Here is a 22,264-nt window from a genome sequence, read left to right as displayed (position 1 = left end):
AACTTTGTTTTTCTATCCCTTTAGTCATCCCTTTTCCCTGAAGCTGCTTTCCCTTTGTAAAGAAGAGATCAAAAAATCCAAAGACATACAGAAGCTTCGCTCAAGCATTGCTGTGTAAGTTTTAAGGTGTCTCCTGCCTAGGAGAGCAGAGAAAAAACAATAGTACTTAAAACATAGTTCAAGGACTTTGAAGAAAAGTCTGGGAGGTATTGTTTGGTTAGGCATCTTGTTTGAATTATTTTTAAGTCCTTATCTTATTCTGTAAACAGTTGAAAAACTTTCATTTTCATAAACAAAAATAAGGAATCAATAGAAATTCCTTCGTCAAAATAATGTTAATTTTTTATACCCACTAGAATTCATAAAACTGCTCTTATACTCAACACTTTTAAGTGAATTTGGTTCACAATTTAAGAATATCAATTCTACTTAAGAGAGAATCAGAGTTTCCCAGGAGTATAATAAGGCCTTTTCAGATGGTTGAAATGGAGAGTTGGAAGGGGAGGAAAGTTGGGGCATAGGGCAGTTTAGATCTGACAAGGATTTTATAAGCTCCACAGGAGTTGTTTCAGCAAATGCTTTGCTTTCATCTTGACAAATAGAAAGGGTCCACACTTTCTTCTTTTGTTTTGATATTGCAAAAATTGTTATCAAATATATTTTAGTCCCATTCAGAGAATCCAGATATATTATGTGATGTTATAAATCTTTGATATGGTACAGTAAAAGTAAAGTTAAAATGGTTATGACTGACCTTATTGCTAAATACAAAACAGTGATAGCCTGTGTTTTTGTTTTTGCTTTTTTACGAGCCAGCCACCTTTGTCTTCAGGCTGCCCAATTGGATCTTGGTAGCAAATAAAATAAATAAAAGGATTTATTATTTTGTTTCAGTTTTGTTTGTTTTTGTTTTTTATTTGACCAAGCTTCTCTGCTAGATAAATGTAAATTTAGCTATCAGAAATGATTTGTCAGCTCGGTATTGTAAAACTGAGAATTTAATTGACAAAAAAACACTTGTCAAAATATTTGTTCTTTCTTTCAAATAGTTTTTGAAACCTCTTTGCTTAGTGAATATAATCTGATGATATTGAATGCACTGTTATTACTTATTGAGATTTTCTATTTTCCTTTTATTCTGTTTCCCATAGCATTTAGTTTAGGAAAAAAATAATACAAGGCTATGTGAAGGGCTTTAGTATCATGTAGCATTTTTGTGAATTACCCTCCACAATAAATTATATTTTTCAGCATTCAGCATCTCCCATGTGAAGGCCTTTGACAGACTGTTTTGAAATTTTTAGGTAACAGATCTTTGGTAAGGCACAAGATTAGAATACTAATAACCTAATCTTGTGTTTCTAGGTTTTGTGGAATGATTCAGTTTCCTGGAGATGTAAGGAAGAAAGTCCTGTTTCAGCTGTTTCTTCTTCTTTGCCACCCTTTTCCTGTAGTGAGTATCATGCGTATTTTCCAGTGAAATTTATTAATACGGAGATAAACCATTTGTTTTGTTTTAACTGCTTTTTAAAAAATTAAACTTTTTTTCAATCAGCAAAACTCTACCTTGTCTCTCTTTCATCCACCCAGACTGCCGGTTGAAAACGAAAGAGAGGAGCAGCTGGGTGGCACAGTGGATAAAGCACTGGCCCTGGAGTCAGGAGGACCTGAGTTCAAATCTGGCCTCAGACATTTGACACTTACTAGTTGTGTGACCCTGGGCAAGTCACTTAACTCCAGTTGCCTTGCAAAAAAGAAAAAAAAAGAAAGAAAATGAAAGAGAAACAACTCATTACAGATATTTATAGTCAGGCAAAATATATATCCACATTGGCCATATGCAGAAGAAAATATTCATGTATGAACACTGACTTACATGCATGTATATTTACATACAAATACACATAACATGTCTCATTCTTCACATCTCTATCAGGAGGTAAATAGTATGTTTCATCATTAGTCCTCTGGAATTTTAGATGGTCATTATACTGGTCAGAGTTCTCAGTCTTTCATTATAGAAATTATTTTTCTAGTTCTGTTCACTCTGCATCAGGTGATCTTCTCAGGTTTCTCTGAAACCATCTCCTTCATCATTTCTTTTGACACAATAATACTCTATCACATTTACACAGCCATTCCACAATTGACAGATACCCCTTCAGATTCCTGTTCTTTGGCATCTCAAAAATAACTATGAAATATTTTTGTATTTCAGTTAGAATTTGCTTTGCTTAGAACTATTCTCTTCTTTAATATGCCCTCATTTTAATTCCCCCTTTTTCTTTCTCCTCTTTTCCTCCTGTGTCCTTGTTGATTGTGATTGGAATGCATTTCTTTACCCAGCTGTGAGAGAGAGAGAGAGAGAGAGAGAGAGAGAGAGAGAGAGAGTGTGTGTGTGTGTGTGTGTGTGTGTGTGTATTCTTCCCTTCTTTTACCAATTCAGATGAGAGTGATATTCAAGTATCAACCACTTCCTCTGTTCCTCATTAATTTTATAGATTTCTTTTATATATTATATATCTATTTTATATTATATAATACATCTATTTATATTAGATATTTATATTATGTATAATGTTTCGCATAATTATATATAAATATATAAAATCAATATATGCCTATATTATATATACATATCTAATTATATATTATATATCCATTTTTATAAATGCCATATAGACATAGTTTTCCCTAACCTTCCTTTCTCTTCCCCCTGTAGTTTTCTTCCCTTTCCATTTTTCTTTTAAGATCATTAAGATAGCAGAACCACTTCCAGGTCTGCTGTCAACTTAGACTTCTTCTATTGCCCATTATGACAGGGTTCAGAGGGGACACATGTATCATCTTCTAATGTTAGAATGTCCCATTTGATAGTTTAGTCCCTTTTGATTGATTCATGTTTCTCCTAACTCTTGTATTTGAACTTCAAAGATCCTCTCTAGCTCTAGTCTTTACATCAAGAATGTTTAGACTTCCTTTTATTTCATTAAAATTAACTTTTTTCTCATATAACATTAGACTCAGTTTTCCTCTAAATAGTATTCTTATTTACAGGCCTATGCCTTTCACCTAATGGAATATCACATTCCATGTTCTCCATTCCAGTATAGTGTTACCTGCCAGGTTTTGTATAATCTTGACTTTAGTTCCATAGTATTTAAACCTTTTCCATCTAACTACTTGCAGTATTTTTTACCTTTGGCCTAGAAGCTCTAGATTGTGGTCTTAATGTTCCTTGGAGTTTTCATTTTGAGGTTTCTTTCAGAGATAACAGTGGATTCTTTATAGTTCTACTTTGTCCTCTGATTCTAAGAGATTTGGGTAGTTTTCTTTTAAGATCTCTTGAAATATAATGTCATTTTTTTTTTTTGAGGCTTTCAGGTAGTCCATTGATTCTTTTTTTCCCCCAAATTTATTATTTATTTTTGACATTCGTTATTTTTAAATTTTGAGTTTCAAATTTTTACCCTCCTTCCAGGCCCTGCCCAACTTATTAGGAAGGCAAGCAATACAATATCAGTTATACATGTGATATTATTCAATACATATTTACATATTAGCCATGTTAAAAAAAATTACACTTAATTTTGTCCTCAGAATTCATCAGGTCTCTGGAGGTATGGATAGCATTTTTTATCATGAGTCCTTCAGAATTGTCTTGGATCATCATATTTAACAGAGTAGCTAAATTTTGCACAGCTAATCTTCATTACAGTATTGATATTACTTTGTACAATAATCTCTCATTCTACTCACTTCCCTTTGCATCAGTTCATATAGGTCTTCCCAGGTTTTTCTGAAACCATCCTGTTCATCATTTCTAGTAGTATTCCATCACAATCATATGCATCAAATGGCCTCAATTTTTTCTGTAAAATATTAGGCAGAGACCTCAGCCATGGGAGGTTTGAGGAAGGATGAAAAGGTTTAGAAGACCCCCTGTGGAGAGAGGATTTAATTACCTTCTCTATACTGATGATTATCATATCTGCCTTTCTTGCCCCAAACTCTCTGCTGACCTCTAGTCGTGCATTTCCAAAGACATCTTGAACTGGATGTCCAATAATCATTTTAAACAAAACATGTTCAAAACAGAACTCCTTATCTTTTCCCCTAAACCCTCCCCCACTTCTACCTTTCCTTTTATTGTAGAGGGTAACACCATCCTCCCAGTCCCTCAGGTTCACAGCTTGAGTCATCCTCAAATCCCCACTCACTCTCACTCCTCTTATCCAATCTGTTGCTAAGGCCTGTCAGTTTCATCTTTGCAACATCTCTCACATATGTCCCATTCTTTTCTCTGACACTGTGACCCCTCTCCTACAGGCCCTCTTCCTCACACCTGGACTATTACAATAGCCTGCTTAATGGGTCCGCCTTCCTCAAGTCTCTCCCCACTCCAGTCCATCCTCAGTTCAGCTACTGAAGTGATTTTCCTAAAACACAAGTCCAACCATGTCATCCTGCCACTCAAACTCTAGTGGCTCCTTCTTGCCCCCAAGATTAAATACAAAACTCTGGCATTCAAAGTCCTTCATAACCTCGCTTCTTCCTTCCTACCTTTCCAGGTCTTTTTGCACTTTCTTACCTGATATGTACTCTTCAGTCCAGTGACACTGGCCTCCTGGCTCTGGCTCCCTCTCTTGGCTCTAGGCATTTTCTGTGGTTGTCCCCTTTGTGTGCAGTGCTGTCCCTTTTCATTGCCATCTACTGATTTCTTTTGTTTCCTTTAAACCGCAACTAAAAATCTATCTTCTACAGGAAGCCTTTCTCAGGCCATCTTAATTCTAATGCTTTCCCTTTGTTAATTGTGTCCTGTTTATCCTGTATATAACTTGTTTGTATATATTTACTTGCTTGTTGTCTCTTTCATTATATTGTGAGTTCCTTGAGGGCAGGGACTGTCTTTTGCCTCTTTTTGTATACCCAGCACTTAGCACAGTGCCTGGCACATTAATCCTTACTGCTTGATTGATTACTACATTGTCCATACAAATGCATATTTTAATCTAGGTAATAGATATTTTCACCTCCTTGGTTCTTCTGGATCAGGCCAAACTCCTTTGAGTGATTACAGATGTCTTCTAGGAAGCTCTATAGTGTTCTGGCATTTAATGTGATCAGCATAATCAGGATCAGCTTTTGAATATGACTTACAATCAGAATTCATAACAGAGCAACATTAAACATAATTCTTATGTCCATTACCTCTGTTTTTAAAGACCTGAATTAGAATCTTGTTTTTGCTATGTACTTAATATGTAATAATGAACAAATCACTCGGCCTTTCCAGTTCTTAATTTCCTTTTCTGTAAAATGAGGGAAGGGAGGATTTGGATTAGATTATCTCTATGGTCATTTTCAATTCTAAATCCCATGTTCTTACTCTGGTAGATGCTGATTTATGGCATGTTAGTTAAAATCTTGGTCAGCTGATAAAGTTAGAGCCACCAAGAGAGTACATGTAAAACCGGCTAGGGCCATAGCAGAACATGGTGGATTTGAAATTGACAAGAGAAGTGAAAGCACATGTACAAAAATATTTATAGCAGCTCTTTTTGTGGTGGCAAAGAATTGGAAATTGAGGGGATGCCCATCAGTTGGGGAATGGCTGAACAAGTTGTGGTATGCGGATGTAATGGAATTTTCTATAAGAAATGATAAGCAAGCAGATTTCAGCTGGAAAGACTTCCATGAACTGATGTTGAGTGAAGTGAGCAGAACCAGGAAAACATTGTAACACAATAACAGCAACATTGTTCAATGACCAGTGTTGATAGAATTAGCTCTTCTCAGCAATGCAATGATCTAAGACATTTCCAGAAGACTCATGATGGAAAATGCTATCCACATCCAGAGAAAGAACTGTGGAGTCTGAATACACATGGAAGCATACTATTTTCTTTTTTTTTTGTTTTCTTTTTTCTTTCCAGTGGTTTTTTTTTTTGTTTTGTTCTGATTCTTCTTTCACAACATGATTAATGTGGAAATATATTTAATATGATTGTACATGTATAGCCTATATCAGATTGCATGCATCTTGGGGAAGGAGGGAGAGAGGGAGGGAGAAAACGATTTAAAATTAAAAATCTTATAAAAATGAATGTTGTAAACTATCTTTACATGTAATTAGAAATGATAAAATACTATTAAGTGGTGAAAATAAGAGAAGTGAAAACAGATTATAAAGCCAAGAAAAATAAACCCTAAGAACGATAAATGATGACAGTTTTTTCTTTATGTTCTTGCTATGAAACCAGCTTCTTTGTTATTTCTTTAGCTTTCAAATTGCCAATTTTTATGGCAATGATAAAATAACAAGCTACAGCTTTTTTTTAAAGTAGCATTGTTGAGTTGAGAACATCTAATATTAAAGCAAAGAATGTGTAAGGAGATTTTTTTTTCCATTTGAGATCTTTGCTGCCACATAATAAGGAATGCTTTCTAGGATTAGCTGACCAAAATTACATCTCCAACTCATGGTAGTATTTTAGAACCACAGACTGTCAGCTCCAAGGAGCTTTAGAGATTATAAAGTCTTATCTCTTCATTTTACAGATAAGAAGACTAAAAACCAGAGCTGAAGACCTTAGGTCTAAAATAAGAATGTTGGAATAATATTAGATCCAAAAGGAATCTTGGGAGTTATGTAGTCCAGCCCTTCTTCCCAGAACAGGAAGCCTGCTCAAGTGATATTTAATAACTCATCCACGGTGCCATAGCAAGTAGTGATGAAGATAATTATACAATTCAGGTGTCCTGACTTAGTCTATTGTCATTAGAGGAACGGTAATTAGTTCTGACATAGTCACCCAGAATGTCACATTCCTTATAACATGATTCTACGTGAAGCTCAGAAATGAAGTGCAACCTTTATAGTGCTTGGCTATTTTTAAATTGGCTGGCTTCTCTAACATTAATAACATAAAGCCTTCTAAGAAAGATTAAGTATGGTTGTTGAATGTGATGCCAAGTTCCAATATATTTTGTCTGAATAGACAGCCACTGTAGGAGGAAAGTGCCATATACATTTGTTGCTAGTTCTTTCGGAGGCTCCTATTTACCCAAATCAAGCCCTACACAGTACCTACAGACCAAGCTATCATCTTTAGACAGTGAACATGTTAAGTTTGTTGGTTCAGTGTTGGATTTCCTCCAGCTTTTCTGTAAGGAGCTAACCGTAGTGATCACTCTAGGCTATAGGTCGTGCTCTGGACCAAGGCCTCTTTTTATAAGCTATTATCTTGAAACCCTACCTTTCTCACAGTACAAAGTAGTCCTTGTTATTGTAAACTTCACATAGAAAGGTTGCCTGGATCTTTTGAAACTCTAATTCCTTCTTATCTTATCTTACTCATGTAAGCATTAAAAAGGAAATTTTCTTCAAAAAAATTCCTTAATTAAATTTATTTTATCTGCAAAACTTAATTCTTTGAGAAAATCAATGGGATTATTTTTCTAATAAAGGTCAATTTTCTTATTTTTCATTTTAAAAAATATTTAGTTTTTTTCCAATTACAAGTAAAAAATTTTTTAAATTTTGAGTTCCAAATTCACTCTTTTTCCCTGTCCTTTACCTATATCAAATTATACATGTGCAGTCATGCAAAACATTTCCATATTAGTCATGTTGTGAAAGAAAACACAAAACAAAACAAAAAAAAAAACAAGAAAAATGGAGTTTAAAAAAAGTATGCTTTGATTTGCATTCAGACTCCACCAGTTCTGAGAATAATTAAGTCATTCAGAGTTGATTATCGTACAATATTGCTGTTACTGTGTACAGTTTTGCTAACTTCACTTTGTTCATGTAAGTCTTTCTAGGTTTTTCTGAAAGCATTCTACTCATCATTTCTTATAACACTTTAGTATTCCATAACACTCACATACTCCAACTTGTTTAGCCATTCCCCACTTGATGGGCATCCCCTCAATTTCCAATTTTCTAAGCCAGAAAAAACCCCCAATATACCTAATTAAATTAGCCTTATCACAATAACAAAGTTTATCAGGCCTTTAAAAATTTACTCAATATCTTTTTCTTCCCTTTGGTTTTAAATATATGACTAGAAATCAAGAAAATATTTGCATTCTGGAATCCCACATAGATAGTGAATATGTGATAGTTCACTTAAACCCCTAGAAAAACAGCACTGGCCAATTGCTATCCAAATTAACACATATATTACTACATGAAACTCACTCTATATTATAAGCAGGATTGAAAATGACACCTCCATTTTGTGCAAGAATTCCCATTTACTCAGTAGGAATTCCACAACACAGAAAACTCTTGCACAGAGTTGTTAAGAATTTATGGCTAGATGATTCTAAGAATCCTTCTAGATTTACAAAAGAGATTTTACAAGGTCTTTTCTTTGTATGATTTCCAGTTTTCCTTTTTAAGATACCTGTGTAAATACTTGATTAAGACAATAACTCCAAATAACTTAGCTAACAATCTCATAATTTTCATAAGTGATGGCCAAATAATTTTAGGTGAAACTTCCTTTTAAATATAGACAAAATTTGAAAGTTTATAATTTCTTAAATTACAGTACTTCAGAACATCACAACACATAGTCAGCAGGGCTGATAGAATGACCTAAGAGCTTCCTAATCCATTCATTCTTTTTTTTTAAACAGTACAATTATTTTAACAACATCTAGATTATAAGAATATTTCTTTTCTAACAACATCACTGATACAACTGTTTACCAAATTACACAATATAGGAAAATTTAGAAGCATAACAATACCATAAACAATATTATGTATTTATATATTTAAAGTTTGAAACAAACCCATTACCAGTCCAGGTGAATGTGCTTCCAAATTATCTTATACAGGAAATCATTCATCTCAACATTGCTATTGTATACCAATAACATCTGAAAACCCAAACATCTGAAAACCCATATAAAGTTATCAAGTATGAAACAATTACATCTAATTAAAAGAGATAATAAAAAAATTAACATTCATATAGTGTTTGCCTTATGCCAAGCACTTTACAATTGTGTGATCCTCACAACAACCCTAGGAGATGGATTCTATTATTATCCCCTTACAGAGCAGTCAACTTTTTAAAAACATGTGGTGACAATTCTCAGCTTTGTATAAACTTTCCCCATGCTTCCCAATACCCAGCCTCTTTTACCTTTCTTTTATTTTTGGGGGGGGGGTGAGAAGGGTTAGATTTATCTAGTTCTGTGAGTTACTGTCTATTTCCTCCTGTAACTTATTTAACTTTACATTCGGAATTTGGATGCTATACTGTTTTGTGCCTATATGTTTAACATCGATATTATTTTATTTTCTGTGGTACATATTAGCAAAATGTCATTTCCCTACTTTATCTCTTTTAATTAAATTTATTTTTGCTTTTTTTTTTGTCTGAGATCATGATTACTACTTCTGATTTTTAGATGAAGCATAATAGATTCTGCTCCAGACCCTTACTTTACTCTGTGTTTGTTTCTCTACTTCAAGTGTCTTTCTTGTGAACAATATATTGTAGGATTCTAATTTTTAATTCATTCTGCTATTTGCTTCCAATTTATGGGTGAATTCATCTTATTTACATTTTCTTTCTTGATTACTAACTTTGTATTTCCCTCCATCTTGCTTTTTTCCTTTATCCTTCTCTCTTTCCTTTCGCCCTTTCCCTTTTCAAAAGTGTTTTGCTTCTGACCACCATCTCCCCTAATCTGCCCTCCCTTCTGTCAGCCTTCTTTCCTTCTCTTATTTCTTCCTTCCTTTTCCTATAGGGTAAGATAGATTTCTAAACCCAACTGAGCGTGTATATTATTTCCTCTTCGAGCCAATTTCAGTGAGAGTAAGCTTCAAATATTACCTGCCACCCCACTCCCATTTTCTCCTCCAAATTAAAAGCTTTCTCATGCTTCTTTTATGTGAGAATTTGACTCTCCAACCTCTCCCTCTCCCCTTTTCTGAGTGCATCTCTTAATTTTATTTTTTTTGGATATCATCCCATCATAGTCAACTTATACCCATGCCTTCTGTCTATGTATACTCCTTTTAACTGCCCTAATGATAACATTTTTAAGAGTTACAAGCATCATCTTCCCATGTTGGAATGTAAACAGTTTAACTTTATTGAATCCCTTATGATTTCTCTTTGCTGTTTGCCTTTTTATGCTTCTCTCAAGTCTTGTATTTGAAAGTCATTATTTTCTGTTCAGCCCTGGCCTTTTCATCAGGAAGCTTGAAATTCTTCTATTTAATTAAATGTCTATTTTTTTCACCTGAAGGATTATACTCAGTCTTGATGGGTAAATGATTTGTGGTTGTAACCTTAGCTTCTTTGCCTTCTGGAATATCATATTCCAAGACCTCTGATCTTTTAATATAGAAGCTGCTAAATCTTGTGTTTCGTGTCTGTGGCTCCATTATTTTTTAATTGTTTTTTTAGTTGCTTGAAGTATTTTCTCCTTTTGCTAGGAGTTCTGGAATTTGGCTATAATATTCTGGTGAGTTTCATTTTGGGATCTTTTTCAGGAGGTGGTGGGTGGACTCTTTCAATTTCTATTTTACTCTCAGGTTTTAGGATATCAGGGTAATTTTCTTGATGATTTATTTAAATATGATGTCCAGGCTTTATTTTTTTTTTAAATAATGGCTTTCAGGTAGTCTAATTCTACAGTTATCTCTCCTTGATCTGTTTTTCAGGTCAGTTTTTTTTCCAATGAGAGTTTTCACATTTTATTCAATTTTTTTCATTCTTTTGATTTGGTTTTAGTTTTTTGATGTCTCGTGGAGCTATTAGCTTCCACTTGCCTAATTCCACTCTTTAACGAATGATTTTCTTCAGTGAGCTTTCGTACCTTCTTTCCCATTTGGCCAATTCTACTTAAGGAGTTCTTCAGCAAAATTTTGTACCTCTTTTCCCATTTGGCCAATTCTACATTTTAAGGAATTCTCTTCGTTGTATTTTTGTGCCTTTTTATTTGGCCTATTCTTTTTTTAAGGTGTTATCCTCTTCAGGGTTTGTGTGTGTGTGTGTGTGTGTGTGCCTTCTTTATCCAGCTGTTGACTTTTTAAAAATTTTTAAATAATATTTTATTTTCCCCACAATTACACGTAACAACAATTTTTAACATTTTTTAAAAAGTTTTGAGGGGGCAGCTAGGTGGCGCAGTGGATAGAGCACTGGCCCTGGATTCAGGAAGACCTGAGTTCAAATCCAGCCTCAGACACATAACACATACTAGCTGTGTGACCCTGGGCAAGTCACTTAACCTCATTGCCTAACCAAAAAAAAAAAAAAAGTTTTGAGTTCCAAACTTTATTCCTCCTTCCCTCCCCTTCCTTTTCTTTGAGACATTAAGCAATCTGATATAGGTTATACGTGTGCAATCATGTAAAACATTTCCATATTAGTCATTTTGTGCAAGAAGACTCAGAAAAAAAAGAAAAGAAAAAAGTGAAAAATAATATGCTTCAATCTGTATTCAGACAACATCATTTGTCTGGATCTCTGGAGGCATATTGCATGTTTCGTCATGAGTCCTGTCAAATTGTCTTAGGTCATTATATTGCTAAGACCAGCCAAGTCATTCACAATATTGTTGTTCAGTTTTGCAGTTACTGTGTACAATGTTATCCTGGTTCACTTCACTTCAGTTCATGTGCACATGGAGAGGAGCCATGCAATGCCAGGCACGCTACTCCTGCACCAGGCCTCCTACTACTTGTATATAAATCTATACCTTCAGCATAAATATAGAGTAGATAGAGGGTAGCTTTAGAGGGGAAGGCATTAGCAGATGTGTAGACCATAAAACATTTAGAACATGTGTGTGAACTAAATTTTTTTAAAAAGCTAGGAACTCTACAAGGTTGATATTGGTAGGGAGAGCATTCCAGCCAGTGTAAAGGCACAGAAACAGGTTATGGAACATCTTATGTGAGTAAAAGCAAGTAGGGTGGTATGACTAAACTGTAGATGGAAAGGAATAATGTTCATTTGATAAATTGGGCTCCTTAAGTTCCTTTCTTTCCACTAGATCTGCTCTATGGTAAGTGTGAACTTTTCACAGCATAAGATCCAGCTATCATTTGCTCACACTATGAGATCAGTCCATACATACTTGATTATTCTCCGGTTTTTGCTATGATTACAAACAACAACACGACAACTCTTTCCTTGCTCATAAGGATTGTTGGGAGAAGACAGATATGCTCAGTTTATATAGTGATGCCTTTCAACTTGGCAGTATTCTGGATTTCCCACTTAGAAGCATCAGCTTCTCAGGCTAAATTGGATATTCTCAGCCTTTCCACCAACACCCAGTCTGAGATACTGGCTAATGGTAATCAGGGGATTGAGACTTGTGAGAAGTTAATGAGAAGACACCATCCCTTCCACCCCCAATCATCCCCTAGCTAATTATTACACTGATCTGTCTCTATGCCCATGGAGGTAGGTAGGTATACTACTAGCTGGATTCTGCATGACCAAGTGTTGGTGGTAGTTGTGAGAGACTGCTATTAGCTCAGTTCTGAATGCCTCTTTGGGCTTGTTAGCTGTCCCATGTTGGGGACAAGTTGGAAGGAGAAAGGACTACCATCAGATTATCTGTAAGTACAAATGCTCATATGTAATTGTATACATGGCTATCCTAAGTGAGGTAGGAACCTGACCACTGTCAGTGGTAGATTTTGTGCACATTGTTTATAACTAGCTATGTTTATGAACACAGAAATAGAAATAGATCTCATCAAGTATCTATAGTGGTGAGGTAGTTTAGTACATTTGTCTACAACTAATACACTCAACTTTCTTCCCTAGATAAGGAAGACAACTGCCAGTCAAATTTATGAAATGGTGTTAACCTATAGTGACATTGTTGATCCAGATATCTTTGATGAAGTTATGACTATACTCAGTGACACTGCGTGGTAAGTTAATTCATTATCAGAAATAAGGCTACTGGGAAACCACTTATAGTTTCCAAACAAGCTGGGGAACTGCTTCTTATTCTTTGTTATAAAAGGTGGAGAAATGGCACATAGGAAAAAAGAAAGGGAACAAACATTAAGTGCACATTATAATGTGTCGTGCACTTTACAGATATTTTCTCCTTTGAACCTCACAACACTGTGAAGTAGATATTATCATCCCCAGTCAGAGATTAAGTGATTTGCCCAGAATTAGATAACTAGTAAATATCCGAGGCCAAATTGGAATTCAGGTCTTTCTGACTCCAGTTCCAGACCTCTATCCACAGTGCCACCTAGATGCCTAATTCATCATCCTGTGAGTTCCTATGGTCCCAAGCCAAAATATTGTTAGGATCTTAGTTCTTTGCATAGAAACTCATGAACTGTAGAATGGCCACATAGATCCAATAAAATCTTTCTCTTTTGTCCATGATGTCTCTGAAGTACCTTGGGTTTCCTAACCAAACCAAAAAAAGGGACAGCTTCTTCAGAAATCTCCATGAGACACAAAATGGAACTCTCAGGGTTTGACAACGCTGAAGATTCAGGTTAGAAGGTTGAAACATAAGAGAAGAGCTTTAGAATTATTTTTTCCTCCACAACCCTGGTTTTTGATAAATGTAGAAATTGTCTTTCCAAGCTAATATTTAGAAGAAAATGATTTAGTATTCTGTATCCCATTCCTAATGGATAGTATGTCCTAGAAGAGGGGTAGGGAACATGCACCCTTTTGACTGAGTCCAAGTTTTACAGAATAAATCCTTTTATTAAGGGGATTTGTTTTGTGAAGTTTGGATTCAGTCAAAGGGCCGCACTTGAGGACCTGTAAGGCCACATTTGGCCTTGAGGCTGCAGTTCTCCACCACTGTCCTAGAATATTTCCTATCTTACTGGGTTTTTTAATGGATAGAACTCTACCTTCTATTTTCATTGTGATTCACTTTTTGGGAAGTGAAAGTTCTGTAGCAGAATTGTAGTAACATTGAATTAGCTGGTAAGGAACAATTAGAGGGTTTAGTGAGGCTTTTACCTCTTCAATACCATACAATGTTTGGAACTGAGGGGAACATTTCATGCATGGCGGATAGCCATTACAAAGACATAGAGATGGGACATAGAGAATTGTGTGTAAGGAACAGCAAATGGGTCAATATGGCATAACCATAGAATGTGTAGAGGGGAGTAAAATGTAAGAAGCCTGGGACGATAGTAAGGAATGAAGCTGTAAGAGTTTTAAATGCCAGAGAAGTTTGTATTTGATCTCAGAGGTAATAGGGAACCATTAGAATTTGTTGAGTAGGAGAGTGGCATAGTCAGGAAAATCACTTGCAACTGTGCAGGTGATGGATTGAGGATAGCTCTGAGGCAGGGAGTCCAATAAGAAGGATATTGTGGCAGTCCAGATAAGCTGATAAGGGCCAGAACTAAGGCAAGTATGGCGTGTGTAGTGAGAATGGGAGCAATGCAAGAGATGCTGTGAAGGTAGAAATAGGATATGGTAAATAATTAGCAATATGGGTGAGTGAAGTAAGCAGCTCAAGTTTTGAGGTAGGTAATTATTGAGGTTTTGAATGTGGGTATAACTGAGAGAATGTTGGTGTCCTTTTCAATAATAGGAAAGTTAAGAAGAGGGGCGGCATTTAAAGAAGAAATAATGAATTCTGTTTTGGACCTTGTGAGTTTGAGATGCCTGTGGGACATCTAGTTTGAAATGTCCAATGGGCAGATGATAATTTGGGACCATAGCTAAAGAAGAGAATAACCCCACAAGAAGTCCACGTAGAACTTTAGAGAGAGAAAAAATACTGTATTGATCATAAGTATTATAAATATTATAAGTATTATAAGAGTAGTACAAAAAGAAATGAAATGAGATTTAAAATGGGGAAAAATGGACCTTTAATAAAATGTAGGTTTTCCAGTCTTTCCTGGTGAAAAGACCAGAACTGAGTAGACACTTTGAAATAGAAACACAAGAAAAAGAAACATAGAAAGGTGCATACTATTTGATCAGTTGAAATGGACTATGGGAGGAATTTTTACCTGGTAATAGGAAGAAAACAGTTTTCTCAGAACCCTAATATCTTCAAGGGTGCTATAGATAAAGGCAAATATGGCAAACAGCCTAGAGGTGGTTTTGTTTTGTTTTGATTGTGTCAGAAAATAAAAATGTGAGGGATAAGTTACTATACTGGGAAAAAAAGGAGAGGAATGAAAAGGAGGTCACCATCACATAACAGAGTTGCATTTGATGACTATTATCTAATCTTGGAACAAGGCATACATATGAGTATGTCATAAACCTCACTTTTACCTGAACTAGATAAAGAAAAATTAAACACAATCACACAGACACACAAATGTGGTATAGAAATACATTAAACTCAAATCCATCATCAGAGTACAGACAGCAAGCAATCACAGTTTCAAAGAACAGAAAACTTCAGAAAAGTTGGTCAGGCAGTGAAAATGCCTGAGAAGGAAAGGAAAGAGAGAATGGATAAATTCACCAGTTCCCATTAGCTCCCAGGGAATAAGATCTATAGCCAGTCAGGCAAGTTCTGGGGAAGAAGATTGCTCTCTCCGTAAGCATATCAGTGAACAGTGCCTGTCTTTACCTGCTCACAATTATATTCACTTCAGAATAGCATTGTCCTTTTCTTAGGATTGGCTGCCTCTCTTTAATGTACCTGCCTGTACCCCTATTCCCCTCTCAATAGAGTGCTCTTGTAGGACACTCTCTCAAAATGTTAGCCTCTTTTTAAAGCTGGGAAATCTAGATTTCGTAGGAGCTTATGTGGCTGATACAACACTTCACTTAACACATTTCTCCTCTCTGGGCCTTAGTTTTGTGCTCTGTAAATTGAAGGTGGTCTCTTTTTTCATAAATGTTATGTAATTCAACGTGGAGACTTTGGCTTTGGTGCCCTTTTAAACAACAGTTCTTTCAGAAATTAAGTCCTGAATGAATTCACATAGATTCCAAATAAAGAACTTCATATTGAAATAAAACTTGCATATAGGAAACATTTGGAAAATCAAAAAGATTCTATTGACATGATATGGATATTTCTGAGCTGAAAAAGGGACCTAAGTGATCATCTAGCCAAATTACACACTAGCCCAGTGAATAAAAAACTAGCACTATGGGGAAAAAATAAAAAACAAGATTAGGCCTTGCTTTCAAGGTACTCATAATTTAAACCAAACATTCTGATATTTATCTACTTGTAATAATCAAAATAATAACTAGAATTTAAATGGCACTTTAAAGTTTCTAAAACACTTTTCCAAACATCTCATTTTATCTCCACAGCAACTCTGAGAAGTAGGTGCTATTATTATCCCCATTTTATAGATGAGGAAGCTATGGCAGACAAAATTCACACAGGCTCAGTAAATTCACACAACCAGTAAATTCCTGAGGCTGAGTTTGAACTGAGATCTTCCTAACTCCAGGCTGTACAAGCAGACAGTCACTGCCATTTACTCTAAGGAATGATTAGGCTATAAAGAACTTGCATCTCTTCTAACACAAAAAGAGGATTTTTGAACTTTCTTTTTCTTTCTTGTCTCCTTCCACTACCATACAATCTAAATATTTTTCTTCTGTATATCCTATAATTTTGAAAAGAAAAATACCTTTTCATATTTATTAGTAAAGGGGGGTGGGGGTGGCCAGTAAATCAGAAACAATAATAAACCGAGGTACTTTTTTATATTAAGTAGTCAGTAGTCTTGTTTCAGATGTTTCATTTGGTTTCCCTTCAGAGTCTGATGGTTTCTTTCTCACTTCTCCTTTCAGGGACACTGAATTACACTTTGTAAGAGCACAGCGGAACTACCTGTGTGATCTTTTGAAAGTACCCAAACCACAGCTAATCTCCAAGGTAACTCCAAGGCTCATGCCACAATGTTTGCCTTCATAAAAAATTAATATAAAACAATGCACAATTTTGCTTAAAATGTTCAATTTATACATGGCCCGAAGTATGTTTCCTTTTTTTGGGTGGGGGGGTGGGGGGCTAGGCAGTGGGGTTAAGTGACTTGCCCGGGGTCACACAGCTAGTAAGTGAGACGTGTCTGAGGCCAGATTTGAACTCAGGTCCTCCTGAATCCACGGTGCTCTATCCACTGCGCCACCTAGCTGCCCCTGAAGTGTGTTTCTTGAGATGACTGTATAATGGATAGGGATAATATAAAGCATATTATTAGTAATACATGTAATATTGCCAAAAATCAGTTTCTAATGTGACTCATGTCACATCAGAGTTGCTGAAAACATTCCAGATTCCAGGTTTACTACTCAGCTTAGCTAGAAAAACAAGCATAAAATACTGTAGGATGATGTCTGTTCTTACTAGAAAAAGAGTAAGTTATATGACTTTTGGGAGGAAGGTTGAGTGGTCATGGTTTTCAGGTATTCTGATAATTTTCAAATTATCCTTGTTTTGTATGTCACCTGTTCTTGATAGTAGATGCCTATTTTTCTTCTTCTAAAATTATTTTGAAAAATATTCACTTATATTAAATTGAATTTTTTATATTGTGTTCATTTTTGCCAGAATCTTATTTAAAATTTTTGCATCAGTATTTATTAGTAATGTTAACCTATAGTTCTTTCTTTGATTTACCTCTCTCTAATTAAGATGTTAGGACCACATTTATGTCATAAAAAGTTTATTTTCTTTTTCACATTTTAGAATATGTTTATCTTTAATTCTTTAAACATTTGGAATAATTCATATATGGATTTATCCATCTGGATCAGAATTTTGTTTTCTTTTTGATAGGTCTTTTATGGCTTATTCAATTTTATTTTCTGAGATTGAATTTTTTCTAATTTGAGATTTCTTTTTTTCTGTTAGACTATTTTATATTTTTGCATTTAATCATCTCTTTTAAATCTTTTGTTTTGATAGCATGTATTTTTACATGGTAGATTCTGAAATTTCTTTTTAATTTTTCTTTTGTAATGTCACCGTTTTATTTTGACAGTTTGGTTTCTAGCTGTTTTTGCTCAGTTTAACAGTTTCACTGGTCTCTTCAAAGACAGTTTTTAGTTTTATTTATTTATTACCCTGATTTTCAACATTCTCTATTTTGTCTATCTTTATTTGTTGATTGTGTAGTTTTAAAAAAGTGAATATTTGGTTCATTAATCCCTTATTTTTGTCATGTTTTCAGAATTAAAATTTTATTTCTATGATTTTTTTCTGACTTATTTTTCAAGATGTCATTATTGGCTCTCTATATTTTGTCTGTATTCCCTGTGTTAATTATTATTTTTATTGAATTATGACTTGTAAAGGATATGTTTAGTATTTCTGCTTTTTTTTTACATTTGGTTATAATTTCTTTGGTCAATTTTTTGTGAAGATGCTATGTTCCTTTGTTAAGAAATATGTATATTCTTTAATATTTTCATGTAGAAAGTGCCTTAAATCTTTCAAATCTAACTTCTTCAACAGATCATACAATTCTGTATTTCTTTTTTGTTTGTCTTTCTTAGATTTGTCCAGCTATGAGTGAGGAACAATTATATTGTTACAATTAATTTTCATACAGACTTAGTATGGATATAGTTTTATTGGTTAAGATACCTTGAAGTATAATGTAGTTTCCGTGCTTATCTCTCTTCTCATGTTGTAAATTTTTACTTTGTCTATATCTAAAATTGCTTGACTTGCAAGTCCTACTTTTCTGCAATCAATAAAGACCTAATTTTCCCCCTAGTTAAATGTGCTTCCTTTATGCAGCAAATGGTTAGATTTTCTCATCCATTCTGCTACTCACTTTCATTTTGTTGGCTTTTAGACTTTAACTTGACATTTTATGATTATGATTCTGAAGCTGTTTTCTTCATATACTTATTTTGTATTGATTTTATCCACTTCCTATTTTAAATCAGCTCTTTGTCCCTACAGTTAGTTTTGCTTACTGCTTTACTTACTAGTCTGTTCCCATAGTTTCTCCCACATGTTCCCATTTCCATTTATTGTTCATTTTTGCTTTTTCTGTTTCTTCTTCTCCTTTGACTCTTTTGTTCCAGCTAACTGTACAGATGAAAATATTCCCTTCATTCACTCTAAAACTTTTTGTTTCAGGTAAGATTCTTTTGCAGCATCCTTCGCCACTCTTTTTTTCTTTATTTTGTCCTCTTTATGTCTTTCTGATTCTAAACTTCCCTGAATTCTCTTTCCCAGATCATGGACTTATTTATTTCTCCTTCTTCTCAAGTCCTTCTTGAACTCCTTAAGTTTTCCTTAAATCTTTAGCCGCTCCAGGTCCTATTTTTTTTGGCCTTTAGTCTTTTTTTTTTTTTTAGGCAGTTGCGGTTAAGTGACTGCCCAGACTAAGTGTCGAGGACGGATTTGAACTCAAGTCCTGACTACCCCTTTAGTCTTTCTTTTACCCTGCAGTTTAGCTCCTTTAAATATATTGCCCATGAAAGAATTTATTTCATTATTTAGCTTTTTTTATTTAAAAAGTAATTTTATTCATCAACCTTTCTTGTGTTTCTCTTACATGGAGTGTTTCTTCTCCCTCTTAGGTTTGTATTTTTGTGGCAATGGCTCAGATGTTTTTTTTTTTTTGTTGTTGAATTTTGTTATTATTGATGATTAGGTCCAGCTTTACAAGATATATGATTCTGAGTTGTAACTTCAACTTCTTTGCTTTTTGGAATATACATATTCCATTCTTTTATTTATCATCACTGTATTGAAATCCCAGGTTGTTTGAATTGGCTTCACTTCATAGGTGAAGGTCTTTCTGACAGCTTACAAAATTTGTTACTTGTGGGGGCAGCTAGGTGGTGCAGTGGATAGAGCACTGGCCCTGAAGTCAGTTCTGGCTTCAAATCTGAGTTCAAATCTGGCCTCAGACCAAACACTTGACACTTACTAGCTGTGTGACCCTGGGCAAGTCCCTTAACCCCAATTGCCTAAAAATAAAAAAAATAAAATAAAATAAAAATTTGTTACTTGTTATTAGAGGCAGCTATGTGGTGCAGTGGATAAAGCTTGAGTTAAAATCTAGCCTTAGAGACTAAATAATTGCGTGAACTTGAGCAAGTCACTTAACTGTTGTCTGCCTCAGTTTTCTCATCCGCAAAATGTGGCTAACACTTCCCAGGGTTGTTGTGAAGATAAAATGAAAGTCCTTAGTATATTATCTAGCACATAATATAGCTTAATAAATATTTATTTCCTTTCTCCATATTGTATTTGTATATTTTTTCTGGTGACAATCCATAGATTTATTCAATTTATTCGAAAGATTTGTGGGCAGTTTTAGGTTTTTTTAATATTTCATACATCATGAAATTTAGGATTCAGGGAGACCTATGCTTCTCAAGTTATCCCATCCTGTGTGTCACATTGGCTTATGTGGAATTTATGTATTTTTATTAAAGTTCTTGCCTTTTGCTTCTCTTTTGCTTAATTTTTTTATCCTATTTTTGAGTTCTAAATCTGTCAACTCTTATCAGATTCTGTACTTTGGATAGATTCTCCATTTTTAAAAAAATTTTTCATACCATTGATTAATGATTAATCATTGAGAACTCCGATTTGTGACCTAGTTTTATTCCTGTTAGCTTCTTTTAATCATTGTATTTCTCTTGAACCACTTTTGCTTTTCTCTTTCCATGTTTTGTAGAATTCTCTGAGGATTCTCTTTTTCACTGGGAATTTCATTTTCCGTCATATTATATAAAACTTCGTAATTGTGTTCTGACCCTTTGGAATTTTTAACACATATGGCTACTTTTACGGGTCTCTATTGGCTTATCTACTTGGGAGCTGGCCATATTCCCTGCCTTCCTCTATTGGACTTCTCTTCTTTTACCCTTCCTCATGTATTCCCAATATTTCCCTCCTTACGCTTTTGCCTCTTTCCCCCTTCCACTACTGCACAATACTAGACACAGTACTCTGGACATAATCTCACCAAGGTAGGGTACAGCAAGACTATCATCTCTGATCCTGGTGCTCTTTAATGCAATTACTTTAAATACTGACTTTAAAAAGTTAGCTTGTTGACTGTCATTATCACATTGTTGACCTACTGAGCCTGCATTCTAATAAAATCATCATTTTTTTTTTTTAGTGAATGTCATTCTAAAGGCAGATTTAGACTTGATAGAGAAGCCTTATTTGCTATTAAAGTAATGGATAATGGGCCTTCATCATAGGTCTTCAAAAATTAGATGACCTTTTTTTTGGTATGTTATAGAGAATGTTCCAAATACTGGTTGAATTCGATAGCCTTGCATGTACTTTCCAACCTTGAGATTCTGCAATTCTGACCTTTATTGTCTTGTCCTTTCTGCAGCTACCTGCTCACTGAAGCCACGTTCCTTTAGACTGAAGCCTTTGAGAACAGCCCTGTTTTTCTAACAGGAGAAACAGCAATGTTATTGTTCCAGACTGAAGGACTCTTGATTCCCTGAAGCTAAAAAGAACATAATTTAATATGAAACTATCAAATCAAGCCCCCCCCATTTCCTAACAAATGAAATATGCTAGTTGTATGTCTCTGTACATTTAGAACAAATGTAAAGAAGGCACTGTATCTGTCGTTTATTGTTCAATTGTCGAAATTCAGTGTCTGTAGCCACAAGATGGCAGTTTATCCCTGTGGTCACTTCATAAAGTTCAGGTTAATTATCAATGTTGACTAATGCTTTCCTTTTACTGAGAACTGTGCAAGACTCCTATAAAAATCATGCTTGTGTTGATGTTTATTATTCATGATATATGTGGGAAAAGGATGCTAAGACAAGAGAAAAGGAAATTTTTTCCAAGGAGATAAGACTGAAGACTTTTTTGAAGAGGTGCATTTTTGACCATTCTCCCTTGAATGACGGGAGGAAGGAAGGAAAAAAACAGCATTTAAGTGCTTACTGAGTGCCAGGCTCTATTCCAAGTGCAGGTGAAACAAATACAAAATATAGTCTCCCATCAAATAGAGGGAGACACTAAAGAGTGAAATCACTGGGATTGATGAATTAACTAACTCATGATCCTTCCATAAGCAGTGGTTGTTGTATTGATTGTATTGTATTGTATTTCCAGAGTGAGAGGTGAAAGGGTTGGAGGAATTCTTTCCCAGGCTTGCTACAGTTTACTAGAGAATAAGGGTTAAAAGAAACTCCTGGTTTGGGCCTTACCCAATTAAAGGCAAACTCAGGAAATAAGACAAAAGGAATTCACTTAGCACACCAAAGCAACTTGGAGTTGGAGTGCTGCCTAGCTACCTAAATTCAAACTGGAAGTTGCTTTTATAGAC

At 34.8% G+C, this 22,264-nt stretch overlaps 1 protein-coding gene across 1 annotated transcript in view; it reads left to right on the top strand.

The window, feature by feature from the left end:
- Nucleotides 1-21,646, top strand: part of TBCD (tubulin folding cofactor D) — a 445,631-nt gene extending 423,985 nt beyond the window's left edge. The window contains exons 33-37 of the mRNA XM_027840857.1: nt 25-114; nt 1,366-1,453; nt 12,819-12,928; nt 16,776-16,860; nt 21,308-21,646. Of these exons, the coding sequence (XP_027696658.1) occupies nt 25-114; nt 1,366-1,453; nt 12,819-12,928; nt 16,776-16,860; nt 21,308-21,322 (388 nt within the window). The 3' untranslated portion in view covers nt 21,323-21,646. The remainder of the gene's footprint in view (nt 1-24; nt 115-1,365; nt 1,454-12,818; nt 12,929-16,775; nt 16,861-21,307) is intronic.
- Nucleotides 21,647-22,264: the final 618 nt, after the last annotated feature.

Source organism: Vombatus ursinus, unplaced genomic scaffold (assembly GCF_900497805.2).
Source record: "Vombatus ursinus unplaced genomic scaffold, bare-nosed wombat genome assembly UNPS02004704.1, whole genome shotgun sequence".
NCBI classification, from domain to species: Eukaryota; Metazoa; Chordata; class Mammalia; order Diprotodontia; family Vombatidae; genus Vombatus; species Vombatus ursinus.
The sequence above is the reverse complement of the archived record's forward strand: the minus strand, read 5'-3'. Positions and strand labels throughout refer to the sequence as shown.